A 27,170-nucleotide genomic window follows, 5' to 3' on the forward strand; every position below is an offset into this window, starting at 1 on the left:
GTCACCTCGTTTTTCAACCCATAATTATCCATAATAATTCCGAATAAGCAAACAAGAGCCTTTGGGTCATCACAGGCTACACCAAGTAGGGCAATTGGAGTCCACATCAATAATTTTTTGTTAAAATTAACCGGATAAATTAAATTGATACAAGTACAAAAGGTTTAGGACTCAATTGACAAAAAAAAAAAATTGAAATAAAACTGGTGCAATTGCAATAGATTAAAACTTTTCAGGTAATTTTTCCCAATAATCCTCAATGTGAACGAGGCTCTCTAGTTCATTATTGGAAAGGAAAGCGTAATCTTAATATCAATTTTCTTTTAATAACAGAGAATAATTGTATGTTAAGCTTTTCATTTGCCGAATCAATTTTCTAAATTTGCCAATTTAAACCCGATCGAAACATGAACCGACCCGAAATCTTTATAATACCCTGAATTTCAAGTGATTACTCGACTCGAACCGAAAATATCCTAAAATTTCGAGCCGGTTCATGATGATTTGTGTTTCGTTTCGAGCATAATTTTTGTTTTGACAGTCCTAGTGACCCATTGGGCGTTAGCCTTCATGGGAAAGAAATTAGAGTAAAAGGTGGGCACCGATGGAAATTTAAGTTGAGATTTTTTGGTGCAAAAAAATATCAGAATTAGAGAGAGCAAAATAACCCTCAGCTCACACGTGAGGGAAGATTGCTGAGATATATATATGTAAATTCTGCTAAAGTCTCACATCCGACAATTGATATGATTCAGAGCAATTAATATATGCTATTTGATCCACGATTCATTATTTTAAGTTTTTGAGTGAATGTGAATTTAACTAGACATTTGACAGACTTGAACTTGGACTTTCTCTTAGCGATATCGATTCTCAACATCAGGTATGCCCTATCGCAAGACAGTTTATACATATTCTGAAATCATATTCATACCATATTAACTCTGGTATAATTATAGATCAATTTACAGAAGTTGATTTACATATACAAATCCTGTCGTTCATGCACTTATGCCGTCATATAAAGAGAAAAGCTATCATATGGACACAAACCAACTTAAACTGCATGAACAATTATCAAACGGCCTATCCAAGCTGCAGTAGTGCTTGATGAAGGTTTACTGGCTGTCCAGAAACATCATGTCGCAAAATGCTACACATTCTCTGCAAGACAATTCGTGGAGTCAGAACAAGGCAAGACAAGCAGGAAAACTGACATATAAATCAAACATGAATTGGCTTGGTGGAAACAAGAGAAACTCCAGTGATTTCGTTGGAATTACACAACAACTTTAAGATAGAACTGAAAAAGTTGAGACAATGCTCAAGAGAACATTTGGTTTCCAAAATAAATGGCATTCTCCAGCCCCTTCTATAAAGTCGCCAAGGGCAGGGTTCCTTGTCATTAGAGGAAAAGAATGGGTCATGATTTGTGAGGTCTAATGAAAGCAGCAGATACCAAGTGGTAATTAGGTGAAGTCGAAGAGTGGACAACTAACATCAGCACAATTACCAAAATGATTAACCCAAAGACTCCAACAATCAAACAGCACAACTCAATTTGGACATTTTGGGAGTAACAACAATTAACTATGAACAACGTCCACACCTATCATTAAATTCCATTAGTTTATGATTTAAAATAAAAATTTATATCTACGAAGTTGTGCAATGCGCCACATTTAAGTGAAGTCTCATGGAACTTACCCTTTCCTCTATTGATACAGAACTATCATAAGTCAACACCCTCATCTAGGCCTTTGGAACTAATCATCACATTTGAGTCAATCTGCTTGTCGAACTTCTTCTTTCTCCTTGCTTCAAATTCTTGGAATCCTTCCATCTACATATTTGAGTGAAAATTTGTGTCAAGAGTGCATACAGATTTGAGATCATATTCTCACAAGAACTGAGGAACTGCTAAAACTCGCCTGCTGAAACTGGTCCATTAGAATTGGATTGTTGTGCAAGGATACATTTTGCAGAGATCTACAATCTTTCAACAGATTTGGAGTAATCTGTCAAGCAAGAGAAACAAAAGATCAATGACCAAAGGTTATCGCACAGGAAAATTCTATTTATCGTAGAGAGGCACGTAAAATTTAAAACTAAAGTAATCTAATGTAATACATTGAAATCAATTTAAAATGTTGATTGAGAAGCTTGATATTGGTACTTAAATTCAACATCAAGGACGCAGCTGTCATCTGAGGAGGCAATAGAGGCTTTAATTGTGGAAAAACTCTGCATTTTGGGCCAGGTTGATTCTGGGCAAAACATTTACGATGATAAAATAAGACTGGCTTTTCAGTCTGATACTAAAACGATAAAGATGCTAACAATAGTATTCTTTCAAAGTTCTCCCAGTGGAAGGTCATACAATGCGGCAGCTGCTTGTACATGATGGAAAACAATAAATTCATGGCTTTCAAAAATGCGGTGAAGCTAATAATTCATTTCACCAGATGAGTATCAATTTAGTGACAACAATAGGCATGAAGAAGCTAAGTACTGAAATCATTTGGGTATCACATGAGTGACAGAATTCAAAATTCGAGCAAGTGTTCAAAATTCCCTCCAGATGACCTACTTGATAAGAGACACACTCCTCATCAACCCGCAATAGAAGTGACAATGTGCACTGCTCTTAGTATATCCTTCATGAGCTAGCTTAGCTAAAAGGCAGTCATATGTAGAATCGATTTTTAAATTATGATGTCATAACAAATAGAATAGCTTAGTGATCTGTATTATACAAATGTCCTTGGAAATACCTGGTTCACGTTATTGTTGTTCAATGAGAGCGACTTCAAATTAATGAGACTGCAAAATGATGGAGGAATATCTTCAATGGAATTATCTGCAGAATTGGCCACAATGAATCCAAACAGTGATGTTCATAAATTTTGAAGTAGACATTACTAGACAAGCTTATAACTTCCACCTTCTATGGACACAAGATCAGTCCAGTCATCACATTCTCCCCACTATAAGGAAATGAATAATACATGAAAAGTACAAAACACTTGACTCTTTTATGGACCACAAAAATTAAACTAACTCAAGGATCTCAAAGAAAACTTATCTAAGTCGCATATGAAGTATAGTTCCATCACACAAGGACCACAGATAAAACATTATAAGCTTTATTTGGAGATGAGAACTCCTAACAGACCTAGCAAATGCTAAACATAAATACTTTATACATGTAAAAAAAGCAGGAGACCTTTACGAGGGATCATGCATTTCATATACAAACCTCTTGACACCTCATAGTTCATGCAAAAATGGTTTCACCTTCAAGCACATTCTACTTGCCGACTTTCATCACCACTTGGTAACAGATTGCAAACACTCAGATGATCTGACCCCAGAGTCAATAGATTATGTTAACCCTCGCCCACAAGATAAGCCAAGATACTTAAATGGTCAAATGCATATCCTTCAATTCTAAAGCAGTGTGACTAGATAGAGATAATTTGCTAAGAAAAGTATGGCTAAGAAGGGAAAAAACCCATCTGGTGGAAATAAACATCAAACATCTATAATTGCATACAACTGTGCCCGACATATTTAAAACATGATCACGATTAGTACTCCTACATAGGAGAAATCAGACTTATTTCGGGAAGGACAGAAAAGAGAAAAATACCATCTGCTCGTAGCTCTTCCAAAGAGAAGCAACTTCCTATTGACTCTGGAAGTGACTTCAATTTATTATTTGAGACATTCAAAAGCAATAACTGCAGGATAAACAACAAGTATAAGGCATACCCTAAGTACATTTAGTTCCACCATCTCAAAGATCAATTCATAATGAGAAAGGAAAGAGTAACGTAGCTATAAAATAGCAACAACTGCGGTATAAACAACACATATCAGAAATATCTCTGAAAACGCTTAGTTCCACCTTATCACGGATCAATTTCTTAACAAGAAAAAGAGGAATGTGCCATTAAGATAGCACAAGTGGGTCGAAAATTTTATCCATGCACTGGCTCGAAGTGTCAACTAAAACCAATCTTTTCTGTAAGTCAACAATCATCAGTCATCAGCTAAAACCAATCAATGCAATGGGTAGATACTAAACAACAAGAAAATATCAAGAGCAGTTACAGACGGACTAAGGGAGCTAAAAGTAAAGGTTCCTGATTTAGCAGGCAATAACATCCGTCCTAATGTGGACTTTAAATCTGTTAAGTTATATAGCAGCATTTCATTACATGGTGCAATTGTCCAAGAAGACTTCCACAAAAGAGAATGAAGTTGTAGTATGGCAACTAGAAGGACCAATAATATCACTCTGAGAAAACTCTCCAGTCAATGCCACAAAACAGTCATCACAAACTAAATTTCCTTAATTATTATCGCTAAGCTACAAAAGAAAAAATAGGTGTGCCAATAATTGGATTCACGTAACATGTAAATCACTCACATTGCGCAAGCTCCCAATTGTCTCAGGCAAGTAAGTTAACATGTTTCCTGCGACAGATAACTGTTCAAGCCTCACTAGCTGTCCCACTACACAAACAATTGCATATGTGTAGTCAAAAGATGCAAGAAATTTTCATGCAGGTAATAAAGGAATTTACAGAAGTTAGCCATGCCTTCAGTTTGAAGAATAATGGGGTAAGAAAATGCAAGATTAGGTACGACTTTCTCTTGCGTAATTAGATGAGAAAAATTACATTCATCAGGCAAGGTGGACATTCGATTTGCATCAAGTATCATCACTTTCAATGAATGAAGTTTCCCCAAGCTTACTGGCAGCCGCTCAATTAAGTTATCAGCTAGAACCTGCAAAATATTCCTTGGTTAAACTAAGAAAGGAGCATCACAAACAAAACATGATACTACCAAACATCTCCTGCAATACGGAATCCATTTTGAAGCTTCATTAACTGGTGAACCAACTCAAAACCTTCCCCCCCAAAAAAAACCCAACAAAACAAAAAGGACCATCAACCAAGAAAAAGGAAAAAAATGCAGAGGGACCTCAAGCTATAATCCTGAAACCAAATCTCCTATTAGTCCCCTTCATCGATCTTAATGTGAACAATTCTGAGATTCCAAGGTTAGAGAAATGAAAGCATTTCGATTTATAGAGGATTGTGATGCCACATACACATAATATACACATAATATAGAGCCACGAGCATCTTACCAGGTGTTGCATGTTGATTAGCTTGTTGACCTCCACAGGAACGTCAACTGCAGGAACAAATATAATGAAGGCAGATCAGATTTAATAGGGTGCTTTCACCTAATTAAGAATCAATGTTAGTTTGCTTTAGTGGCAGGATCTCATTACCTAACCTGTTATGAGTTAAATCGAGAGTTCGTACAGATCTACCCAGACCGAGAACTTCATCCGGGAACGACTGTACCAAGAAATACATAAATGGGGTGTTTGTGAGGGAATGAACGCATCCTTTTTCATAACAAAAAGCTAAAAGCCATATATGGTAAAACACCCACAGTCATTCCCAGCTCTCCGCTCTTTCACTGACATTCCCACCTAATTTTCAACTCTACACTCAGATTTCTTTCAACAGGATGGTTTGCAACCACAAGGTGACATCTTAGTACTGCTCCACTGCTTCCCCGCAATGCACGAATCAAAAAGGGTATCTTAGTACTTCTTCTTGTACTATTTCGCATCAAGAATCTAATACTATTTCGCATGGAGAACCAGATACAATTAAGACATTCCACTGCTCTTTTCCCGTAATGCATGACTCTACGCTGAACTCCTTGCATGTTCATGGACATCTGTAACCCTTTTCACCCCCAATACCATCTTCTTTCTCAACAACAACGCCATTCGCGACTTGTTGCACGAGCGATGACTCCCTCAATAAGTGAGAAAGTTGCACATAGATTGCAATTTCTATACTGTCATCAACCTAGGACATAATCAGCAGCCTACGATCGGAACAAAGTAGCAGCTATCCCTTCCCGACAGCCGATCAGAGCTCGCCATCAACTCCCCGCAACAAGTCCAAGCAATCGATGAGCGGAGAGGAACACATGCACGCGCATTAAAACATAGGAGAAAACCTTCAATTTGGAGTCGCGTAAAGCGACAATTCCAGTCGATCGCCAGCGAGCGATCCGACCAGCCTTCGAGTCAGCGTTCTTGCTCTCGCAACACCCCATCCGGCTCCTCCGTCGCAGCGGCCACCAGTCTCCGATGTTGATGTCGCAATCCTTTCGCTACGTAACCCCCTCTCTCTCTCTCTCTCTCTTTCTCTCTCGATGCAGCGAAAGAGAATGGAGAGACAGTCAATGATGATGAGGAGGCTTCCTGTATCGCTTTTCGGGTTCTGATGATACGAGGAAGATTGGCGACTTTGGATTGGAGCAAAAGCGCGTCGCGCTTTTTTTTCTTTCTTTTTTCTTTTTTTTTTTCGGCGGGGGGGGAGTTGGCTGGCTCGAAACTACCTTGAGAGAATGTCGCTTTGGGGGGAAAATTGCAAATAACCCCCTCAACTCTGCGTCAGTTGCAATTCGCCACCTGAAATCTTCGATCTCCTGATTTTCTTTCGAAAAAGTGGGTCAAATCTTGAAAGCCATAAATGCACTTTGCAACTTGTTATTGGCAATTCCCTTACCTAATGATTGTTCTTGCTTAGTTGCCGATCATCTCCGAATCCGCCAATGTCGATAACCCAATGGGCTATCACGCCTATCGTTGGACATCACTATTGTTGATTATTAATTACCCTACATTCAGGTAACAACCATTGAATCAACCTTCCTTACGATAGTATCCTTAACTCCAAATACCTTTTTACTTATTTATTTCTTTTAAAGTTTATCTAGAGAAATCGATTCATTTCTATAACTTAAGGCGTGTTGCTTTATATAGTGCTTTTTCTCATGAATAAGAATATGAAGAATTCAAATAAATCAAGGCCTAACATGTTGAAGGGGGGGAGTTTCGTAATTGCAACCAAATGAAATGATGTCCTTACCGTTTCAAAATTCAGATGCTCGTTGATCTCCACTTCTGCACAAAATGGAAGGATGTGATTGTTATGCAAATGCCATTTGGGCTAGTAATCTGAGAGAGGGGAGAGAGAGAGAGAGAGAGAGAGGTCTCTTTGGCTCCCTTCACTTGATTCTAAATCTCGATCCAATAATCCTCATTTCATCAATTGTTTTATCATAATATTTTTAGTAACGAGGTGTAATGACATGGCAATCGTGTCGTAAATTCTCATCCATGTCACCCGCTATGTAAGACTGCCAAAGGCGTTTTTCATCATGTTAGCTTGTTTTTCAAGAAAACGCCGCCATTTTAAACATTAAAATGCGATTGATAAGTTTAGCGTACACTGAAGTAACTTTTTGAAACAGAAAAAGAAGAAAATAAATATAACTTTCGATATATCTAGTGACTTTTACTATAAGAAAGTAAGAAACATTGTGATTAGTAGTTTTTTCTAACTAGTTACATCCATTTTTTGTAATCGGTAGTTTTAACTTTAGCGAAACCTTTTGATATATCGAAGTAAAATATTTGATACCCCGAGTAATTTCTCAATTCACTCATACTATTTATATGTGTTTTGCAATTCTTCGAATTCAGAAAATCATTTTCAATCGAAGAAAAGTAACGAGTTTTTTTTTTTTATGTATTTGTTCGTTTACACAAATATCCATACGTGATTAGTGTTCTGATTTTAGATCAATACATTAGTTAACTTCCAATAAGGAAAAGCACATAAATCAGTGTGATTTGTACTTGTCAGTTATTAATAACATTCATAAGTGAACAATTAATTTTGGTATATATTGGAATAACTCTTCTAGATATATGTCCGTGTCAGTTTTTTGGGCGTTTAAAAAAATTCGTACACATGAGACCACATAGCATAGAATTTTCCAATATTTTTGTGTTATTTTAACCGTTATTTACTTTTTGGTATCACTTATATTTGGATAAATTTCAAATAAGGATATAAAGTGCTATAATTTAAAAAAAAAATGAATTTGAAGTAAATATTATTTCAAATAAGGAAGAAGGCCTTGGACAAGGACATTTTCGTTATTTACTTTTTTATTTTTTTTTCATTTGTTTGATTTTTCTTTATTGTAGTCGGCACCTTATACAAATAGCTGACGAGGCGACCTTTGCCTTGCTTAGGTGAGGCTAGCCCTCGCCTGTGCCCAGCAAGGGCGACCCGCCCATGTCTTTATTGGTGACCGGTGTGGCCGGCCAACGGCGACAAGAAAGGACAAAAAAGGAAAAAGAAAAGAATTTTAAAAAAATAAATGAAGAAAATACTTTTGATCAGTTTTTTATTTTAATTAAATATTTCCTTCATATTTTAACTCTTCTACATGTATGACCGGTGTCGGTTTTTCGCCCAATTGCGGAAGCAGAACCAATTTGGAAGAAGCTGCCCAAGAACCTCTGACTTTCCTCGCTGATATTCTCGCCGGAGCCGCCGTCAATCCAACGAGTTGCCGAGCCTACTCCCTCTCATCTCCGGGCAGGTCTCAGTTCGGCCTCTCTCTCTCTCTCTCTCGCTCGCGGTCGGCGATAGCGGGTGCTCTGATTGCCGAGTTTCTCTGTTGAAGTTGATTAGGAATTTTGTGTTGCTTGCCTGCTGTTTTCAATGAATTTTTTACGAACCACGCCGCGAGCTCCCCTTTTTATGCGTTCCTGCTTCTTCTTCTTCTTCTATTCCGTGACTTATGTTCTTGTTTTTATGTCAACTTCCTTTGGTGGGCGGGATGGTAGGGCTTTTTGCTTCTGGGTTAAAATCTGCGTTGTTGCTTTACAATTCTCTTATGTACTGATTTTCAGTTGCGTCTACATCATTGCAGACTTGTACATATCTCGTGACCATCACTGCATTTGGCCATGGGAAGTGAGAGCAATCTCAAGACCTGGGTCTCAGACAAGTTGATGTCACTATTGGGGTATTCCCAATCCACTATTGTCCAGTATTTTATTGAACTAGGTTAGTTATCTCTCCATACATTTATGTTCAGTATTCCTGTTTTCAAGGAGACAGGCATCTCATGCATAACTTCTGTGCAATAAAAATGGTGAATTTGTGTTGCAGCCAAGCAGGCGTCTTCGCCCACTCAAGTGGTGGACAAGCTGGTGGAGTTTGGACTATCATCGTCAGGTGAAACCCGTGCTTTTGCGGAAGAAGTTTTTGCCAGAGTACCCCATAAAACAGCTGGTTTGAATGTGAGCTGCTGTAGAAACCGTTTTGTTTACTCTGCATTTCAGCAATTATTTTCATTGTTATCTTTTGGTCTTAACCTGCCTAATTTACTTCTCATTTTGCCATTATCAGCTTTATCAAAAGCAAGAAAGGGAAGCTGCTTTGTTGGCAAGGAAGCAGAAGACCTATGCAATTCTGGATGCTGACGACGAAGACGACGATAGCAAACATGACATCAGTCGAGGGGGCATTGACAATGGGTCTTCTAGAATCGCGACTTCAGAGACTAGCAAAGGAGCTTCTCATAAGAAACGGTTCAGGAAAAAAAGTGAAAGTCATGAAGAGGAGGATGAGGAGGTAGGTGGCCAAGTTGATCTCGGTTAGCTCTATATATTTAACAGTAATATCTACTTAAATCAATTATATTGTCTAAACGCAATGCTGCAGTCTTTTGCTCATGTTGATGAAGAAAGAATGGTTAAGAGACGGACTTCTCACGACAAAGATGGCAGCTCCGAGGTATATTTATTTTTGGAGTCTGTTCCCATTCCTTTGTCTACCTCAGAAGTCCTTATTTGAAGGATGAGGAAACTTTGAGTGTTGTGGTAATTGGTCTTATAGACCCACTGTGTGATCTTCGGCTTGTCTTTTCATGTACTAGTATTTGAGAAATGATGCGGTTTTCGGTTAGAACCTTTCACCTTAATGTTTTTAGATTGTGATATCCAAATAGTTTCATTAGTTATATCTGGCAACCTGCCTTTTTTTTGTTTACGTCAGAGAACGGATATCTCCATATGATCCTTGTTTTTGGTTCATGCAGCTTGAAACATTCCTTGTTTATGTTATTTCATCTAGTTTCACAATAAATTTTTCTTGAAGAAATGAAGATATGATTTCTCCCTTTGTCATTGTGCAGTCAGAGGAAGAAAGATCACGCGATCAAAGAGAAAGGGAAGAACTGGAACGACATCTGAAAGCGCGTGATGCAGCGGGAACTCGGAAGGTGCATATATACCACTGAAATGGAAAAACAGAGTTATGATGGTTTTTGGTTACCTATTTCATGTCAGGGTGATGACACAATGAATTTGATCAAACTGGGGGGGGGTTCACTTTGTTCAAAAACCCATGCAAGTACACGGATACATGCCCAAGTGTATGCAAATAGAGAAAGAGAGTGTTGATTGTATTTTGTGTTGTTGGTGTGTGCGTGTTTTTTTTGTTTTCTTTTTTTTTGGGGGGGGCAGAGAGGGAGAGGGCAGGCAGAACAATTGAAAAGGAGACATTGCTAGGGCACATGTGCATTAAGTAGCTTTATATGTTGAATCCTACAATGCACCAAGGAAATATTTGGGTGCTGTGTGTGTTGCAAATGGATTTTCTCACAATTATTGATTTAACCAGTACAAGCAACTAACTTTGTTAACGAGTACTGTGATTACCTGAGAGTATCTTTCTTGATGTAGTAAATTGAATATATGGACAGCTTTGAAGTGTGAAATTCTGGGTTTATATTTTTCCCAGATTTGGCCAGCGTAATCGTTATATTTTGTACTTGTTATTTTCACTTTTCAGCCGTTTATTGGTATAATTTTCACCTATTGCTTGTATTTTATGCTTCAGTGTTTTCCTTCTTTCACATTCTGACTTCTTGTAACTCTTTGATTTGTTTAACAGCTTACAGAGCCAAAATTGACACAAAGGGAAGAAGGTAATGCATCTCAAAACTGTGCCATAGTAGTTCACGCATATGTGCCAGACAAACACATTCCTAATATTTTAAGTAATTTAAAATGCTAATGCTTGGAAATGATCTCCAGCTCCCTTTTCTTTGCTCTTCTGATTTTGTAGAGGAGGCACTTCGAAGATCAAATGCTCAAGAGGACGATGATATGGAAGCTTTAAGGTACATATCATTTCTCATTTGACCCTAAATTTTCTTCTTGTGGTTCATGTTATTTTAAGTAATTTCAACCTGGCTATGAGTTAACATTTGTGTTTTGTTTTGAATGTGTGAGATTAAATTTAGAAAAACTTGAGAAGAAGGCATTTAATCTGTGGAATTGTCTCCCAATGATCTTGTTGTTCTACTCCTGTTTTTTGTTGGCACATTTCTACACCAAACCTCTTGGGCTAGTCACTTTCTTGGTAGGAATCGCTCTGCCTCATGTTTTTATTTTCCTTTGAGGTTATATCTACGAAGCACTTAGAACTCGAGTTTTTCTTTCGTTTAATGTATCATCATTGTGGAAGATTGTGTAATTTTTCTGTTTAGATATAGGCATTCCATAATTTGATGGGTCTTGAGAGGACGTCCCTTCTAACAGAACATGCACAAGCTGACATGCTGTGCTGTAGAGCTACTTTTCTCAAATAATTCAGATCGGTTCATTGATTTTCTCTCCTTGATAGGTTGAAATTCTCATGTTCATTTATCATTGTAGTTGTTCCATGTATCATCTATGCTGATTATATTTTGTTCCTCATCCCCAGAAAAGTTTCAAGACGAGAGTATTTAAAAAAGAGAGAGCAGAAGAAATTGGAAGAAATCAGGTATGATTGTGCCATGGATTTACTCTACTGATCTCTAGGTGCTAGAGCTAGACTCCAATTTCTGGCAGTTCTCTCTTGTCAGTGTTCAAGTTCTTTATGGTATGCCTCACCACTTTTTATCAATATACTTGTTTCTTACAGGGATGACATAGAGGATGAACAATACTTATTTGATGGTGTAAAACTGACAGAAGCAGAAGAACGCAACTTCAGGTAACTATTTCTCTTTTCCACACTCTTCAATTCATAAACATATTTATCACTTTGCTTTCAACGTTTTTGAAGAAACTTATCCTTTGAGCCTTGATATTGCCTTAAAAAGGGCTGGTCATGTATTTTTTTCCAGAGTACTATGAAAAAATTAGCAGGTCCAACGTATAGAAGCATTTATTTGCTGTGTTGACTCTTCTTAGTTTCTGTCAGTTTCAGTCTTAAAGCCTAGATTACCTATTAATGCTTTAGTCGTTGCTTCTTGTTGTTGAGATTGAGCTAGAGAACAGCTTGTTTTCAATTTCACACTGTCTGAACTGTAAGTGTAATCTAGTCTTTAGAAGCTCACTGGTCTTTCTAGTCGTAGACATTGGTGGAATTAACTCCTTCCTCAGGTAAATCATTGTGAAAATTTTCTTTGCACTTTGTTCCATCCTCCAAGCAAGCACAAGTTGCTAAGGTACTGTGACCTGTCAATTTTGGGTTGCTTTTAAAATAGACATTCGCTTAGTCGGAACCTGAATCATTGTTTCTTTCCTCGTGGGTGCTTATGCTAGCGTTTTCTTTATATTAGAGAAAAATTAGCGTTTATTTGTGATAGTTTACTCTGTTGGCTGTGAATTTTTGTCTTTTGACTTCAACTATGAACTTTTTCCAGTTAACACTAATGCAAAATGTACGTTCTTGCTGAAACGCTCTCTTTATGCAGCTTTTGCTTCACTGTTCAGAAGGTAAATTTGTCGCCAATGATTGAGGGTGTCTAATGTCATTTTTTGTGCTTGGCAGATACAAGACCAAAATCTATGAGCTAGCAAAAAAGTATCAAGAAGATGCTGATAATACAGATGAAGTAAGTTCCCCATTTTCACTTTGTAAAGTAATCGGCACTACCTTTTATGCACTCATGATTGATCCTGTTTCAAATTGATTTGAAGTAATCTGCTGAAGAGCTCTCTTGTTCATGTTTGCAATGATTAGCTGGTACATTGCGACCTGCTATTGCAGATATTCCAGTGGGTTCTGCTTGAGTTTACTTGAATTTGCACGTCTTTTTGGGGAATTATATTGCCATTGTATGCAGACTTAGTGGAATGGATAACTGAACACGATCTTCTATCTTTGCAATTGTGTAAATATCTGATTGTGGATGTATACCCTTGTTTCTTCTTGGGACACAGTACAGGATGCCCGATGCTTATGATGAGGATGGGGTTGTAAATCAGGAAAAGAGATTTGCTGTGGCTATGGAGCGCTACAGGTTGGTGCAAATCGTGTTTCGGGCGTCTCATGTCAAATGTGCTTTATGATGCATGAGAAGCTTTACATGCCTCAGACATTGTGGTCAGTAATCTAAAGTTTAGTCAGTTTCATTAGACTGATTATCTTCCAATTTGCAGAGACCCTGGTGCTGCTGATAAAATGAACCCATTTGCTGAGCAAGAGGCTTGGGAGGACTACCAGATTGGTAATTACTTGCTACTGAGCTCCAGCTATTTGTCCTAGTCAATGCATGTGTAACACTGGATTTTGGTCATGCTCCCTTGAAGTGTAACTTGCAGTTACTATATTGCAGGAAAAGGAACTCTTAACTTTGGTTCCAAGAATAAAAAGCAATCCTCTAATGACTATGAGTAAGTTAATTTGGTTTCATCCTTCTATCTGAATGTCGTGCTTATTTGTTGCTGTTGTTTTTGACGTCCATCTGTGCTGTATCAGTTTTCTTTATACACTCTGATGGAAGGATATTATCTGCATATGATCCCTTATTATTGTTTTTTTTTTTTTGGTATTTAGGTATGTTTTTGAGGACCAGATAGAGTTTATAAAGTCAAATGTGATGGCTGGGGAGAATGTATGTCTTTTAATTTCTTGAATTACTCTGGTTTGTTTTGGGTTAAAAGATTTGTCCTGAATTCACTTTCTTATATGTAGTTTGATGAGCCACCTGCTGAGTCAATCGAGGAGTCCAAGGCACAGACAGCACTGGAGAAGCTCAAGGTCTGCAATTATAGTTTGTTTGTTATTTCCTGCTATTCAAGTATAGGTTCCCATAATTGCGCATTGCTATCAGGCTCTGCTAAGGTGTATAAAATTTGGCCACATATCGAGTTCCTTACTGCCATAATACCATGGATATTTGATTGCTTTCATAAAAGGTTTACCTGTGAAATTGCGAAGTTCCATATGGCTGGGGGACTCGTATTTAATGCATAAGTTATGTTGACACCGATTAGTTAGAGATTTATCTAGATCCTGTGAACAGGGAATATGATAAGAGTTTTTGATGTGAATATGAGTGTAAATGAGCTGTGGGGCTGGGCTTCAAGGAACTTTGGGCTTGGCCGCAAAAAGATTTTTTTGGGCCCAATATGTTGGCCTTGAGTGTCCAGGACAGTTTAGGCCAAACCCCAATTTTTAAAGTAGTTCTTTTCAAAATTTTGTTTATTAGTTATCATATTTCAAGACTCATGTATGCAATGATCAAATATTAACAGGAAATTCTTTCAAAATACACTGTTTCGGCATGTTTCCAGCCTTTTAGCTGAATTCGACCTGTAACACCACAATGTGTTTTGGCTCATGCGATTTTTATATATTAAATTCTTCTTGTTTATGGATTTATCCGGGTTACTAAAGAATCAAGAAAGATCTATTTCCCTATTTCTTTGTCTTGAAAGTTTTAAAAATGTGTTCTATTTTTAGATTATTGCGGACTGTGTGGGCTAATCTGGTCTTTTGTGGGCCCCAAAAATTGGGCCAGTCCATGTTTTTCGAGCTTCCAGTCTCTTTTCATGCCCCTTGGATTGGAAGATGTTTGGAGCTGGTTGTCCAGTCTTCTTTCTGGTCATCCTGTGGCAACTCTTTTGGACCAGACTTGGTTGAATGTTGTGCCCAGACAAGCTATTGTTGATATCTCTAATCATTAAATGTGTTTTGGTGGTTGGGGAGGGAAACAAAAATTAGTGCTTTTCAGTATTGTGGGTCCCCCTTCTATTTTGTCGCATATATATGGTCGAAGACTCAGTTTGTTTGAATTGATTGAGACTAGCATCTTTTTACTGCATCATTGTCACGCATTGTAAATGCTTTTCCTGGCGAATATTTTCTATAGCAATCATTGCCTAGCTACTTTGTATCTAGGTCAATGGTGCAATGACTGCCAGTCTTTCATTTGGAAAAAACTATATAAGCTATCATTTCCACACCACCAAACTACAAATATGAACAATTAAGTTTTAAATGTGTCATGAAAGAGATGTGTTCTTCTGCCTTCCTGTTAACTACTTATCTGTTGTACAATTAACATTTTAATTATCTTGTCGCTTGTTTAGGAGGAGAGAAAGAATCTGCCTATATATCCATACAGAGAGCAGATACTTGAAGCTATTCGTGATCATCAGGTCCTTAAATTTTTCATCTCATTTCTTTTCCAGGCAGCAGTGTTGTTGATTTGTGGCTTTTTTTGGCAGTTTTAGCTTATGATTCGCTTCTGCTCCAGGTTCTTGTGATTGTTGGAGAAACTGGTTCTGGGAAGACCACCCAGATACCTCAATATCTTCATGAAGCTGGCTATACTAAGCGTGGAAAGGTATTATTGTGTCTTTTGGTTGTTTATACTAGCTAGTGGTATATTTCTATGGGCATTTTCAACATTCTTTTCTGTTGCAATTATGGTTACACCTTTGGAGCATTTTGTTTTTTGCATTGATAAAAATTGTGGTGCTTGGAATTTTATTGAAGGAATTTGCGATTTGGCATTGTCTTTGAATCAATTGGTAGTATTTATTGTAAATATTGATTTTTACTGATATATGTGATCTATGTAAACATGTATATGGTGGATCTTTTCCAATGTTTGTAAATACATAAGATTGTTTATTTCAACATCTTCCTTCAGTCCTTTAACTTTAGACTGATTATGAGGTGAATGTAGTGAGGCCTTGCTTTGCATTCTTTTTTTGTGTCCTTCAGGTTGCATGTACCCAGCCGCGTCGAGTTGCTGCAATGAGTGTTTCTGCTCGTGTTTCTCAGGAAATGGGTGTAAAGCTTGGGCATGAGGTGTGTACCTCCATTCGACGCAATTCTAGTTAACTTTGGGTTAGAAAAAGATAATGAGGCAAAGGGCATTTCTTCCCCTGCATGCCCTTGGTATGCTGTTCCGAGTAGTTTTGATATGCTTCATTTTGATATGTCAGTCGCTACCCTGTCTTTGGTATGTTATGCGGATATTCAGAGGACTTTTTCCTATTTCTTACATAAGCAATATCATTATTAATGGTTAAAATAGCATAAATTTCTTTTATAACCATGCTACATCAACTGCATTTGGTAAATGACTTTCGGGACTATAATATCACTTGGGCAGGACTGGTTTCTAGTACCTTTTTTTTCTCCTTTCTGATCTTATTTAGTCTTGATACTTCTTTGAACTTTTCTTTCTGATGCTTATCTGCAACTGCAATTATACCTGCTTGATGTTTTTCAATCACTTCGCTACTTGTCAGGAAACAAATCTACTTGCTTTGGAAATCTCAGTCTTTGAAGTTCCTTTCCGAGTGAAAAGCGTGTCATAAATCTATCTATTAAATTTCCATGCAATGGACAGGTTGGCTATTCTATTCGTTTTGAAGACTGCACCTCAGAGAAGACAGTATTGAAGTACATGACAGATGGAATGTTGTTGCGCGAGTTCCTGGGTGAACCGGATCTTGCTAGCTATAGGTATGTTTGAATAGTTTTCTTCTATTATGATTTCTTGATTTGATGCAATTCTTAGATGTTGTCATCTTTCAGTGTGGTGATGGTTGATGAAGCCCATGAAAGAACGCTTTCCACAGACATTCTTTTCGGATTAGTAAAGGTAAGCCATCTTCCCCAGAATTAGTTTTCAAATTGGCAGATTAGGCTATATCATTGAGCCATGATCACAGGCGCATTTTATGACTAAAATGTATACTTTTCCCACTAGACGAAAATTCAGTTCAGCTTTATTTATTGGACAAACTTCTTTTGAGAAATTAATGTGGGTTCTTGTTATCGGTTTCTGACTTCTATGGTTGTTACCTTACAGGATATTGCTCGCTTTAGGCCTGATATCAAGTTGCTTATTTCAAGTGCCACACTAGATGCGGAGAAGTTCAGTGATTTTTTTGACTCCGCCCCGATATTTAGATTTCCAGGAAGGCGGTATCCAGTTGAAATTCTTCACACCAGTGCACCTGAAGCAGATTACTTGGATGCAGCTGTTGTTACTGCTCTTCAAATACATGTACAACAACCACGTGGTGATATTTTGATTTTTCTAACCGGTCAAGAGGAAATTGAAGCAGCGGAAGAGCTTTTGAAGCATAGGATAAGGGGTTTTGGCACCAAAATTGCGGAACTCATTATTTGCCCGATATATGCTAATTTGCCTACTGATCTTCAGGCAAAAATATTTGAACCCACGCCAGAAGGTGCTCGTAAGGTGGTCCTTGCAACAAATATTGCCGAGACATCTTTAACAATTGATGGAATAAGCTATGTGATTGATCCAGGTTTTTGCAAGATGAAATCATACAACCCAAGGACGGGAATGGAATCACTGCTAGTGACTCCAATCTCCAAAGCTTCAGCAATGCAAAGGGCCGGCCGCGCCGGTAGAACTGGTCCAGGAATGTGTTTCCGGTTGTACACATTACACAATTATCAAACTGATTTAGAAGATAATACTGTACCAGAGATACAACGGACCAACCTTGCTAATGTTGTCTTGACACTAAAAAGCCTTGGCATTAGCGATCTACTAAATTTTGATTTTATGGATCGACCGCCGGCTGAATCATTACTCAAAGCCTTAGAACTGCTTTTTGCACTTGGTGCATTGAATAAGCTAGGCGAGATGACAAAGGCAGGTAGACAAATGGCTGAGTTTCCACTTGACCCCATGCTCTCTAAAATGATAGTTGCATCGGATAAGTACAAGTGCTCGGATGAGATAATCTCCATTGCTGCTATGCTTTCTGTTGGAAATTCAATATTTTATCGTCCTAAAGACAAACAAGTACATGCCGATAATGCACGGATGAATTTCCACACTGGAAATGTGGGAGACCACATAGCTCTGCTTAAGGTTGGTTGGTTGTTTGTTGTTGTTATAAAGCATTTCTTAAGGTTGGTTGATAATCTGTGTTCTGGAATCGATGGACAGCTTTTTTGTTATCTGATAGTAGTTTCCACAATGCGTAATGGTAAATGTTATGTCATGCCCATAGTGGGCTATTCTACTCAATTTTGGATACTGGATATATCCATCAGTGAATATTGTTCTCTTGGGACTATAGAGTTACATCATTTGCGTCCAAGAAATCTTCTGTTTATTGCAGCATTTTTTAGTAGACTCTTCCTAAAAACTTGGATAATTAGACTAGAAAAGGTGATAGCTATTATATATTTTGTTTATGTTTCTGTGCATTTCTCTGTTGGTGGCGTTGCATGATTCCAACAAGTAGTGCTTGTTGCTAATGAGAAGTCACTACCCTCATTTCATTTCAGGTATACAATTCTTGGAAAGAGACTAATTACTCCACGCAGTGGTGCTATGAGAATTATATACAGGTAAATTGGCTTTATCGCTTGGGTTAGTAAACTTTTCTGGATAAGCATGTCATCTGGTGGTGCACCATCAGATTGCATAACTTGAACTCTTTAGGTCTTGAGGAAAATACTATATCTCCTGGATGTCCGTCTAAAGAGGACTTGTCTATGTGAAAGTTACGCTGTTGCAAAGATATTACTTGCTTGTATGCACACACTAGATACTGAAGTGATGGTTCTTTTGGGCAATAATGGAAGATAGGATTTGGTTATTTCATGTCGATAAGATCTGTCATATATCTGCCAAATTAATTGAAACACTAGCAGCCTAAGTAAAGAATAGCTGGCATTCTGTAATGCGAAGAAATAAATCCAGTGATCTTGTGGGGGCAGGCTCACTTGACAGAATTACGCATCTATTTTAATTAAGTCAAGTTTTGCATGAGTATCTTGTTCTTTCTATCTCTCTCTCCTGGACTAATGTTCCATGTCCTGTCAAAGTGACTTAGAATGTTGTGGAGCACTGCTAATTAATCTAAAGGTGAAGCTGTAGATGAATATCCGATGTAATATTTAAATGCTCCCCCAATTTATGTGTAGGTTTAATGTTTGGCATGACATTGGAGTGTGGAAATCAACTTTATTTTGTATTTTTATTTTGTATTTTATTTTTTTTTGGGTTGGGGTTTGTTGGGGGGATATTTTTTTTTTGGGTTTTGTTGGGGGGGGGAGCGAATTGAAAAGTGTAAGCTAGTAAATGAATGCACGATTTATTTAAACGCTTGAATTGTGACATAGAACTCCTATTAAATTGAATGCACTGGAAAGCTTAGATAAACTATTTTCAGGGGCTTGTTTTCTTTCTGTTTTTTATGCTTTCTCACATGGTTTATATTTTCTGCTTGATAAAGTATTCCAAGTCTGCTTATAAGTTCATCTGTTGATAATTTATTTGTTACGTTCCTATCCTCTTTTTTTTTTTTGTCTGAGATTGAGAAGTTTTATCGCTTTGTTCCCCTGCGAATTTGGTTGTAGTGAAATTATGCTATTTTCTAATTTACAATGCGATGTATATTCTGTTTAGGCCATTTAGTAATGTGCACTTATGCTTTTGTTCTTCTTTCTAACCAATGCTTTAAGGTCAGGAGTATGAAGCGTGCTAGAGATGTGAGAGACCAGTTGGAGGGGCTTTTAGAGAGGGTTGAAATTGAACTTGCTTCTAATTCAAATGATTTAGAGGCAATAAAAAAGGCTATAACATCTGGTAAGACAACTTTTCTTACTCTTTTAACGATAACAAGGTGGCAATACCTTTTTTTATATTGTGGTGTTTATTTGTGCTTCTAATCTTGGTTTTCTTTGTTCAGGGTTTTTCCCCCACTCCGCTAGATTACAGAAAAATGGATCTTATAGGACAGTGAAACATCCGCAGACAGTTCATGTACATCCAAGTTCAGGGTTGGCAGAGGTATGCTTATTAGAGGTTATATTTATCTGCATTATTTAAATTGACATGACTCGTAATATTTTTTACTTAGGACTTTAATCGAGGTCTGTTTTCTCTACCTGAAGGATAACGATGCTAATAGTGGCGTAACATTTCATGCCAAATTAAAATTTGAGGTGTTTCAATATGCAAATTGGCCTTGGTCATGTTTATGCTGCTCTTTCTTACAGGCATTTCCGAGATGGGTGGTGTATCATGAATTGGTTCTAACAACCAAAGAATACATGAGACAAGTAAGTCCTATGGACTCCATCTAGGCCTTTTCATGGCAGTTGCAAGTCAATGACTTGGCTTGCCAATTCTTTTGTTTTTAATAATTGCTGAAACTAAGGTTCCTTTGCAGGTCACTGAATTGAAGCCAGACTGGTTGGTGGAAATAGCTCCCCACTATTACCAGCTCAAAGATGTCGATGATTGTGATTCTCCCTCTTATCTCTCATTGATTATTTACTAAGCTAGTCTCTGACCAGTTCTTGGAGTGAACATATACCAATGATCTCTTTTTCTGTGGCAGCTGGATCAAAGAAAATGCCTCGTGGATTGGGACGCGCATGATTGGATTGTCAGCTGGTCACAAAGGGTCGGGGAAATGGCAAACTCTGAAGATGTTTCAGAAGATAATGAGTGGATGACAGAAAGCGGCAATGCGAAGAATACTTCAGGGTGAAAAAGAGTTGTGAAAGAGTCTGTAAAACCCAAACCCCTCTGTTTGAAGATCACTGGGAAATTCAATGCTTAGCGACACTGTTGACGGCCTTGGGCATAGGAAGATAAGTTCGTATAGTGTTTGACTGAGAATGACCATTGTATAGATCCCTGTTTCGGGTTAGATTAGGCTAATGCAATTTTGTAAGCTGTAAATTTTCTGAAAGTTTGGTATAGCATAGCAACGGCATTGCTGGGAATTGTTTCTGTGACCAAGCAATTTTTTTAGTGAGACATCTGCTAACAGATGACCCAAATTCTTTTCATATGATAATCACAAGTTCATGTCTCACCAGTGTTCAAAGACTATTTGAAAATCTTTTCAAGAGCATTGCAAGACTGCTGGACCGCCAACCGTGCGATAAGAGCTGGGATGCTCCTGATGAATGTATTATGCTTGTCATGTTTTGAGATGTAGCTGTAGATGAAGTTAGAATTTCACTGCCAATTTCTAGTTTGTGCGATTTCGTGTGGACGCAATATTTTCACCCCCCACTCACTCAGCATCAAGCGTGGCTATGACTTATCTTATTACGGTGAACTAACACTTGAATAACGGTATGACAATGACAAATGCCCAGGAGTACTTTGCGAGGCCTGATCTGAGATTAATCTATCAAGTCACATAGAAAATTGGGATACTTTTTCCCAAGTATATCATTTATTTAAAGGAAAACTATTTTCAGGAAATGTTTTTAGACTTTTCAGTGTTTTAACGTCAGAAAATTAATCAATTTTTAGGGAATGTGTTTTATAATTTTCCTAAACCACCGAACAAATGAAAAATAATTTTTTTTATGAATAATATTCATTTATTATGAAGTTTTCAATGAAACAAATGCATCTAAGATTTGGAAAAAGGAACAATATACTTTTCGAATGAGCCTTCTCCGACGAGGTGGTCACCTGGCTCAAGTCAAGAATTGGAGAAATCTAATGAGCGAACTAGAAGAGACTAGTGACTTTCAAATTTCTCCCATTTATTCAAATTGAAAGCAGCAAAAGCATTACATGTATGGTGATTCCACTATAATCAAAATGATTTTCTTCAGCCTATACGATCGAGCATAAGGAACATGAAATTCTCCAAGAACATATTAAAGAATCGAATGGCAGCCTTAAATGCCCCAAGACTTATGCAACAGCAGGCATATCCTTGAGCCATGGATCCAGCGGCTTACCAATCGAGTACACGATAAACCCGATTTCCCTCAACTTCGCAACATCCACAATGTTACGGCCATCAAACATGAAAGCTGGTTTCCGCATATTGTTAAAGATCTTCTGGTAATCGAGTTTCCTGAACTCATCCCATTCAGTAAGAATGCACAGCCCATGAGCATTCTTTGCTGCCTCATAAGCATCTACAGCAACATCCCAGATCTGCTCGCTGGTGGCAGGGCTCGTCAGCTGGAGGTGAACCGGGTGGTCCCACCCGAACTTGCTCATTGAGAGATCCCGCTCAATCTGATCCTTCGTAACCTGGGGATCATAAATGCTCAGCCGTGCCTTGTCACCCAAAAGCCCCTTGCACACGTCGATGGCTGGAGTTTCCCTCGTGTCGCCAGTATCCTTCTTGAAGGCGAACCCGAGAATTGCAATTTTCTTCCCGGAAACGGTATTGAACATGGATGCGACGACCCTATTAACAAATCTGCTCTTTTGGTAGTCATTCACCTTAATGACTTGTTTCCAATAGTTTGCAACTTCAATCAGGCCATTGCATTCACATATATAGACCAAATTCAGAATATCCTTCTGGAAGCAAGACCCTCCGAAACCAACACTAGAATTAAGAAATTTAGGGCCGATCCTAGTGTCCTTTCCGACAGCATGAGAAACTTGGGAAACATCGGCTCCTGTGGCCTCACAAAGAGCCGACATGGCATTAACAGATGAGATCCTCTGAGCCAAGAAGGCATTGGCAGCCAGCTTTGAGAGCTCGGCCGACCAAAGATTGGTCGTTATGATCCTGTCTTCAGGAACCCACTGAGCATAAACATCTTTCAGTGCTTTTATTGCCTTGCTGCCTCCAGGGGTTTCCCTCCCTCCGATGAGGACTCGGTCCGGGCTGAGGAGATCCTGAATGGCTGTCCCTTCAGCGAGAAATTCCGGGTTCGACAAAATCTGAAAGCTAATTCCCTTGCTATTGTGGGTCAGAATTTTCTCAATGGCCTCGGCCGTTTTGACTGGGACGGTCGACTTTTCTACAACAATCTTATCAGATTTGGACACATCAGCAATCATCCTTGCCGCACTCTCCCAGTATGTCAAATCTGCGGCTTTGCCAGCTCCCAGGCCCCGAGTTTTGGTCGGGGTGTTCACGGAAACAAAGATAATATCAGCCTCAGAGACATGTTTTTCCACTGCCGAGCTGAAGAAGAGATTCCTTCCTCGGCACTGCTTCACCACTTCTTCAAGGCCGGGCTCATATATGGGGAGCTGGTTGCTGTTCCAGGCTTGGATTCGAGCCTCTGAGATGTCAACAACAGCTACTTCGACAGAGGGGCACTTGAGAGCAATAATGGCCATGGTGGGACCCCCAACATAACCAGCTCCAATGCAACAAATCTTCACCATTTTGTCAAGAAATCAGAAGCCTGAAAAGAGAAGATCGAACAGTTATCACACCATCTTCAATTCTTCGTGGTAAAACAAATTCAGACCAAACACAATCAGAAACAGAGCAGAGGCCCAAGAAGTATGTTGCACAAATCAAATGCCTGAACGTCCACAATCACTCAGTCCGGGTTCCCTGCATTAAGCAATTTACAAAAGGAGACTGGTATCTTCATAGCGCAGAAAGAGCTGGATCAATCATTCACTAAGTCTGATCTAACATGAACGTTTGTGGTAGGGAGCTTTATTGGTAAATGGAGCTAAAAAAGTACATGCATGACATTCTAAGGTGACCATTCCATCCTCAGTAATAAGCATAAAGATGCTCATGAAAGATCAGAAACCTCCGTTTCAGAATAAACGAAGAGATAGAGAAAACCAAATTTCCACAAATTTAGCTGTTTCAGAGAGACGTAGGTTGTTCTTGGAAAGGAACAGACATCATCATATCATGTCACAGATAGCAAGGAGAAAATAAGCTTAAAATGCGTTATAATAAAGAATCGATATGCAAACAGAATATTAGATCTTCAAGATAACTGACCAAGGTTCTGTAAAAATTGAGATTTAGCAGGAGTACCTTCTCAATCACCAACTGGGGCTTGAAGAAATCAGAACCCTAAGGAAAAATAGACTAGAAAGAAGATGGACCACCAATCAACCTACACAGAATTTAGAAGAGAGGTGACCACCACCTTGGGAAAAAGATGAGACTCAGAGCCCCCTTAAATACACAGACCTCCACCTAAGATCTAAAGGGCTATGGAGGATGGTGGTACTTTCACAAAGCTAAGCAAAGTCAGAACTGTTAAACGTTCAACACGTTTCAAAACATGCCGCTTTCAGTAACAAACAAGGGACATTGAGCTGCAATTCCTTTCATTAGAGGGGACTGAAACTTATTAGAGAGAGAGAGAGATGAAAAGATTTTCAACACTATTCATTTCTGAGTTCTCTTCTCATAAGTTTTTTTTTTTTTGGTCATACTCTTCTCATAAGTTAGGTCAAAAGAAAAACAAATGTTTCGCAAACCGCTGTTTCCTTACAATAACCCTTCAACCCATTGCTTATTACCAGGGGCATGACCTCAAAACCAAAAACTTGGGGACTCTGTTTTTTTACGCGCTTTCTGTTGAGGATGCATTGAACAATCGCTTTCATCGGAAGAAGTTTCATAGAAAAAACCACAATGTCATATCCCTCATCCTTATAGGAAACTGTTCAAAGGTTGGTTATACTTACGAACAAAAAAAAACAAAACTTTTGCCGGAAACAAGGTGGTTGCAGAGTTTCAAGTTGCTAAGAAAATATTCCTTCCAGCGACGACCAATTATTCCTGTTGAAGCGCCTTTAAGTATAATAAACTCTCCCAACTTTGTAAAGACGAGGTTTTGGACTAAACCCATAATTCTGAATGAGACAAAGAAGAGATTTTTGATAAAAATCCAACAAGAAAAGGCCCCCCCTTTTTTTTTTCAACTTTTAACCCATCATTGACTAAAGATCTACCAGTTCTAGTAAAAGGCGGAGGCTTTAAAGTGCAGAAACAACGTGAGCTCGGTGGGTTGAAGAAGGCGTGGTTTTTGAGTGCGATCAAAGCCAGCGCGACTCTCATGATTGTGATTTCCTTTAAAGAACAAGGAAATGTGAAGTGAGAGAGACGATAACAAACAACTGGCCCAGAAACGTGAGATTAACGTGTTAATACCTGACGAAATGCCTGCAAATCAGCACCCAGAAAAAAAGTTGACGCGAAGGCCTGAAGCGCACTGCGACGCGGAAGGTGGACGGGGACAGAATCGTTTCGAGGGACAGATTCCGAGAGTCATTTACGTTTTTATAGGCAGGAGGGTTTTCCCCAAAAACTTAGATTTTGGTATGAATGTGCAGAGATTAGCACTCTGGACCTCTTTTGGACATACCATGTCCGCTGTCTCGCTGAGGAACCCGGTGACAATGAGGCCGTCGCCCAATTGAAACTGCCTCTAAGATTATCACTAAGTTGGAAATGGTAGCGATTCAAGGAAACTAACCGCCTTAGAGGTAACTTCTTACTTTGCTCGTGCACATGGACCAGTTTGGTAGTTGACTTTGTTTGAAGGGAAATTTTCGGTTCACCCAGTCCTTTAGGGCACGCATGACAATATTTCTAGAGTAAAATTTCTGCTCCAGAATTGCTTTTAGAGCATAAATCCATTTGGTACCGCAATTTCTGGAGTAGAAATTTGTTTAGTTATGCAATTTCATTTTTCTACTTTTAGAGTATTTTTTTGCTTTAAAAGTAGTTTTGGAGCCACTTGAAGAAGTAAAAAAAGAAAATTTTACTTATCTTCAAAAGTAGAAAAATCAACTTCTGCTCAGAAGCAGAAGTGTTGCCATTCGCGCCTGCCCTTAACTTTTGCTTAGTTGGCTCTTCGAAATTACAACTTGGTCAAGTGCAACTTGCCAATTTTTACAATCTTCAAAATTAATTTGCAACGACTTTTGAGATATGTTACAAGAGATTAAAGGGCCCAATTCCCCTTTAAAAAAATTTAAAAATCAACTTTAACTTGAATATCAATTAGAAAAAATTATCTAAAAAGTTATAAACATATTGCATTTTGGCTAATTCAAACTTAAATATTTCAATGTGTCAATTGAGTCTTAAAAGTTTTCACGTTTTGTCAATTGATTTCATTCGATCAATTTTGATAGGAAAACGCTTACGTGGTGGTCTAGTTAGCGTTGGTCATCCTATGTGGCTTACGCCGCCAACGTGAATAATTTTTTAATATTTTTTTTGAATATTTTGTATTTTTTCTTTTCTTTTTGCCAGTAGTCGGTCTCGGGCGATGACCAAAGAGGATTGGACCTTGCCTGCGGATGGCAAGGGCAGCCCTTGCCAAATATGGCAAGGGTGACCCTCGTTCAGAGTCGTTGAGGGCCGCGACTCCCTCGCTTGTGGTCGGTAGAAAAGAAAAGAAAAAGAATATAAAAAGTTCAAATATCATTAAAAATGTCAATGTTACCACCGGTTGCGCCACGCGGTTGGTGTCCAAGTCAACAATTTTCGATCAAAATTAGATAGATGGACTGAATTGGCAAAATAGAAAAGTGTTTACGACTCAATTGGTTCAATTAAAATATTTAAGACTCAATTGATCAAAGTGCAATAGGTTTAAGACTTTTTGGATAATTATTCTGCTTCAATTTTAGCCTTAATTTGTTTTGTTTACTAATAAAGCACCAAATTTAGCATGAGTTTGCTCTAGGCCAACTTTTTTTTACTCGTAAAAAAGCAACAATTTTAACTTGAGTCCCTACTTTGGCCCAACTCTTTTTTACTCATAAGAAAAGCACCAGTTTTTTGTCAGTACCCAAATTTAACTCCCATCAAGTTTCTGTCTAGTGATGCCGTTAAATATTTGACGTGTCATTCCTTGTGCAGTCGAAGGAAACTTGATAGGAGTCAAATTTGGGTACCGACGAAAAATTTGTACATTTTTATGAGACCAAAAAAAAAAATTTTTTGCACTGTAATTGAGACCTAAGTTGAAATTTTATTCTTTTTTTACAAGACAAAATAATTCCGGGTCAAAATCGGGTTAGGAGTTAAAGTTGGTGTTTTTAATGAGATCAAAGAAAGTTTATACCAGAATTGAAATCCAAATTAAAGTTGGTGCTTTTGAAGGGCATTAAGCTGAAACTAATTTTAGCCATTTACCGGCATAATTCATTATCCATGACAAGGAGACGCATGATTCCACGTCCGTTATTACGATAAAATCAATGTGCACCAATATCTTCTAGAAGCTGACTTATAATAA

The 27,170-nt window shown here is 38.3% G+C and overlaps 3 protein-coding genes and 1 long non-coding RNA gene across 8 annotated transcripts; 1 reads left to right on the top strand and 3 right to left on the bottom strand.

Moving 5' to 3' along the window:
* Positions 1 to 882: 882 nt before the first annotated feature.
* On the bottom strand, positions 883 to 8,538 carry LOC115734935 (plant intracellular Ras-group-related LRR protein 7). 2 transcript variants are annotated; one of them, XM_048281682.1, is made up of 11 exons: positions 8,519 to 8,538; positions 6,061 to 6,246; positions 5,312 to 5,381; positions 5,165 to 5,211; positions 4,689 to 4,797; positions 4,436 to 4,521; positions 3,653 to 3,743; positions 2,775 to 2,860; positions 1,932 to 2,018; positions 1,708 to 1,843; positions 883 to 1,164 (listed from the first exon to the last, which is right to left on the bottom strand). In XM_048281682.1, exons 2-10 carry the CDS (start codon positions 6,157 to 6,159, stop codon positions 1,733 to 1,735), a joined length of 786 nt encoding a protein of 261 aa, XP_048137639.1. In that variant the 5' UTR covers positions 6,160 to 6,246; positions 8,519 to 8,538; the 3' UTR covers positions 883 to 1,164; positions 1,708 to 1,732. The 2 variants fall into 2 exon arrangements, 1 of the variants encoding a protein (XP_048137639.1); XR_004014711.2 differs by lacking the exons at positions 883 to 1,164; positions 8,519 to 8,538 and adding an exon at positions 1,301 to 1,555 and having other exon boundaries at positions 1,610 to 1,843; positions 6,061 to 6,385.
* Positions 1,171 to 26,742, bottom strand: LOC115734948. Its single transcript, XR_004014712.1, has 3 exons — positions 26,732 to 26,742; positions 11,310 to 11,324; positions 1,171 to 1,303 (listed from the first exon to the last, which is right to left on the bottom strand). It is a non-coding gene; the product is annotated as an uncharacterized LOC115734948 (long non-coding RNA).
* On the top strand, positions 8,346 to 21,031 carry LOC115734920 (pre-mRNA-splicing factor ATP-dependent RNA helicase DEAH1). 2 transcript variants are annotated; one of them, XM_030665929.2, is made up of 28 exons: positions 8,346 to 8,505; positions 8,839 to 8,975; positions 9,081 to 9,211; positions 9,321 to 9,545; positions 9,636 to 9,707; positions 10,108 to 10,194; positions 10,869 to 10,902; positions 11,043 to 11,097; positions 11,685 to 11,744; positions 11,886 to 11,957; positions 12,741 to 12,804; positions 13,133 to 13,212; positions 13,352 to 13,419; positions 13,528 to 13,585; positions 13,749 to 13,806; positions 13,887 to 13,952; positions 15,287 to 15,355; positions 15,454 to 15,543; positions 15,927 to 16,013; positions 16,561 to 16,676; positions 16,749 to 16,815; positions 17,026 to 18,066; positions 18,489 to 18,551; positions 19,671 to 19,794; positions 19,898 to 19,998; positions 20,208 to 20,270; positions 20,381 to 20,453; positions 20,552 to 21,031. In XM_030665929.2, the coding sequence occupies exons 2-28, from the start codon at positions 8,876 to 8,878 to the stop codon at positions 20,590 to 20,592; spliced, it is 3,165 nt and encodes a 1,054-aa protein (XP_030521789.1). In that variant the 5' UTR covers positions 8,346 to 8,505; positions 8,839 to 8,875; the 3' UTR covers positions 20,593 to 21,031. The 2 variants fall into 2 exon arrangements, with proteins under 2 accessions (XP_030521789.1, XP_048137631.1); XM_048281674.1 differs by having other exon boundaries at positions 8,355 to 8,541; positions 8,833 to 8,975.
* On the bottom strand, positions 21,705 to 25,181 carry LOC115734926 (UDP-glucose 6-dehydrogenase 1-like). Of its 3 annotated transcripts, none has more exons than XM_030665946.2 (2): positions 25,070 to 25,181; positions 21,705 to 23,342 (listed from the first exon to the last, which is right to left on the bottom strand). In XM_030665946.2, exon 2 carries the CDS (start codon positions 23,320 to 23,322, stop codon positions 21,877 to 21,879), a length of 1,446 nt encoding a protein of 481 aa, XP_030521806.1. In that variant the 5' UTR covers positions 23,323 to 23,342; positions 25,070 to 25,181; the 3' UTR covers positions 21,705 to 21,876. The 3 variants fall into 3 exon arrangements, with proteins under 3 accessions (XP_030521806.1, XP_030521805.1, XP_048137637.1); XM_030665945.2 differs by lacking the exon at positions 25,070 to 25,181 and adding an exon at positions 23,942 to 24,280; XM_048281680.1 differs by lacking the exon at positions 25,070 to 25,181 and adding an exon at positions 23,532 to 23,910.
* Positions 26,743 to 27,170: the final 428 nt, after the last annotated feature.

Source organism: Rhodamnia argentea, chromosome 7 (genome assembly GCF_020921035.1).
Source record: "Rhodamnia argentea isolate NSW1041297 chromosome 7, ASM2092103v1, whole genome shotgun sequence".
Taxonomy (NCBI): domain Eukaryota; kingdom Viridiplantae; phylum Streptophyta; class Magnoliopsida; order Myrtales; family Myrtaceae; genus Rhodamnia; species Rhodamnia argentea.

What these genes read in the sequence shown, in the direction of transcription:
- LOC115734935 (XM_048281682.1), bottom strand. Translation starts at nt 6,159, where the DNA reads ATGGGGTGTTGCGAGAGCAAGAACGCTGACTCGAAGGCTGGTCGGATC. An exon ending in TACGCGACTCCAAATTGAAG is followed by an intron (nt 5,382 to 6,060) that starts GTTTTCTCCTAT and finishes TTCTTGGTACAG; the next exon opens with TCGTTCCCGGATGAAGTTCT. An exon ending in GGAAGAGCTACGAGCAGATG is followed by an intron (nt 2,861 to 3,652) that starts GTATTTTTCTCT and finishes CCAATTCTGCAG; the next exon opens with ATAATTCCATTGAAGATATT.
- LOC115734926 (XM_030665946.2), bottom strand. Translation starts at nt 23,322, where the DNA reads ATGGTGAAGATTTGTTGCATTGGAGCTGGTTATGTTGGGGGTCCCACC.
- LOC115734920 (XM_030665929.2), top strand. Translation starts at nt 8,876, where the DNA reads ATGGGAAGTGAGAGCAATCTCAAGACCTGGGTCTCAGACAAGTTGATG. An exon ending in GTGGCTATGGAGCGCTACAG is followed by an intron (nt 13,213 to 13,351) that starts GTTGGTGCAAAT and finishes TCCAATTTGCAG; the next exon opens with AGACCCTGGTGCTGCTGATA. An exon ending in TTGGGAGGACTACCAGATTG is followed by an intron (nt 13,420 to 13,527) that starts GTAATTACTTGC and finishes ACTATATTGCAG; the next exon opens with GAAAAGGAACTCTTAACTTT.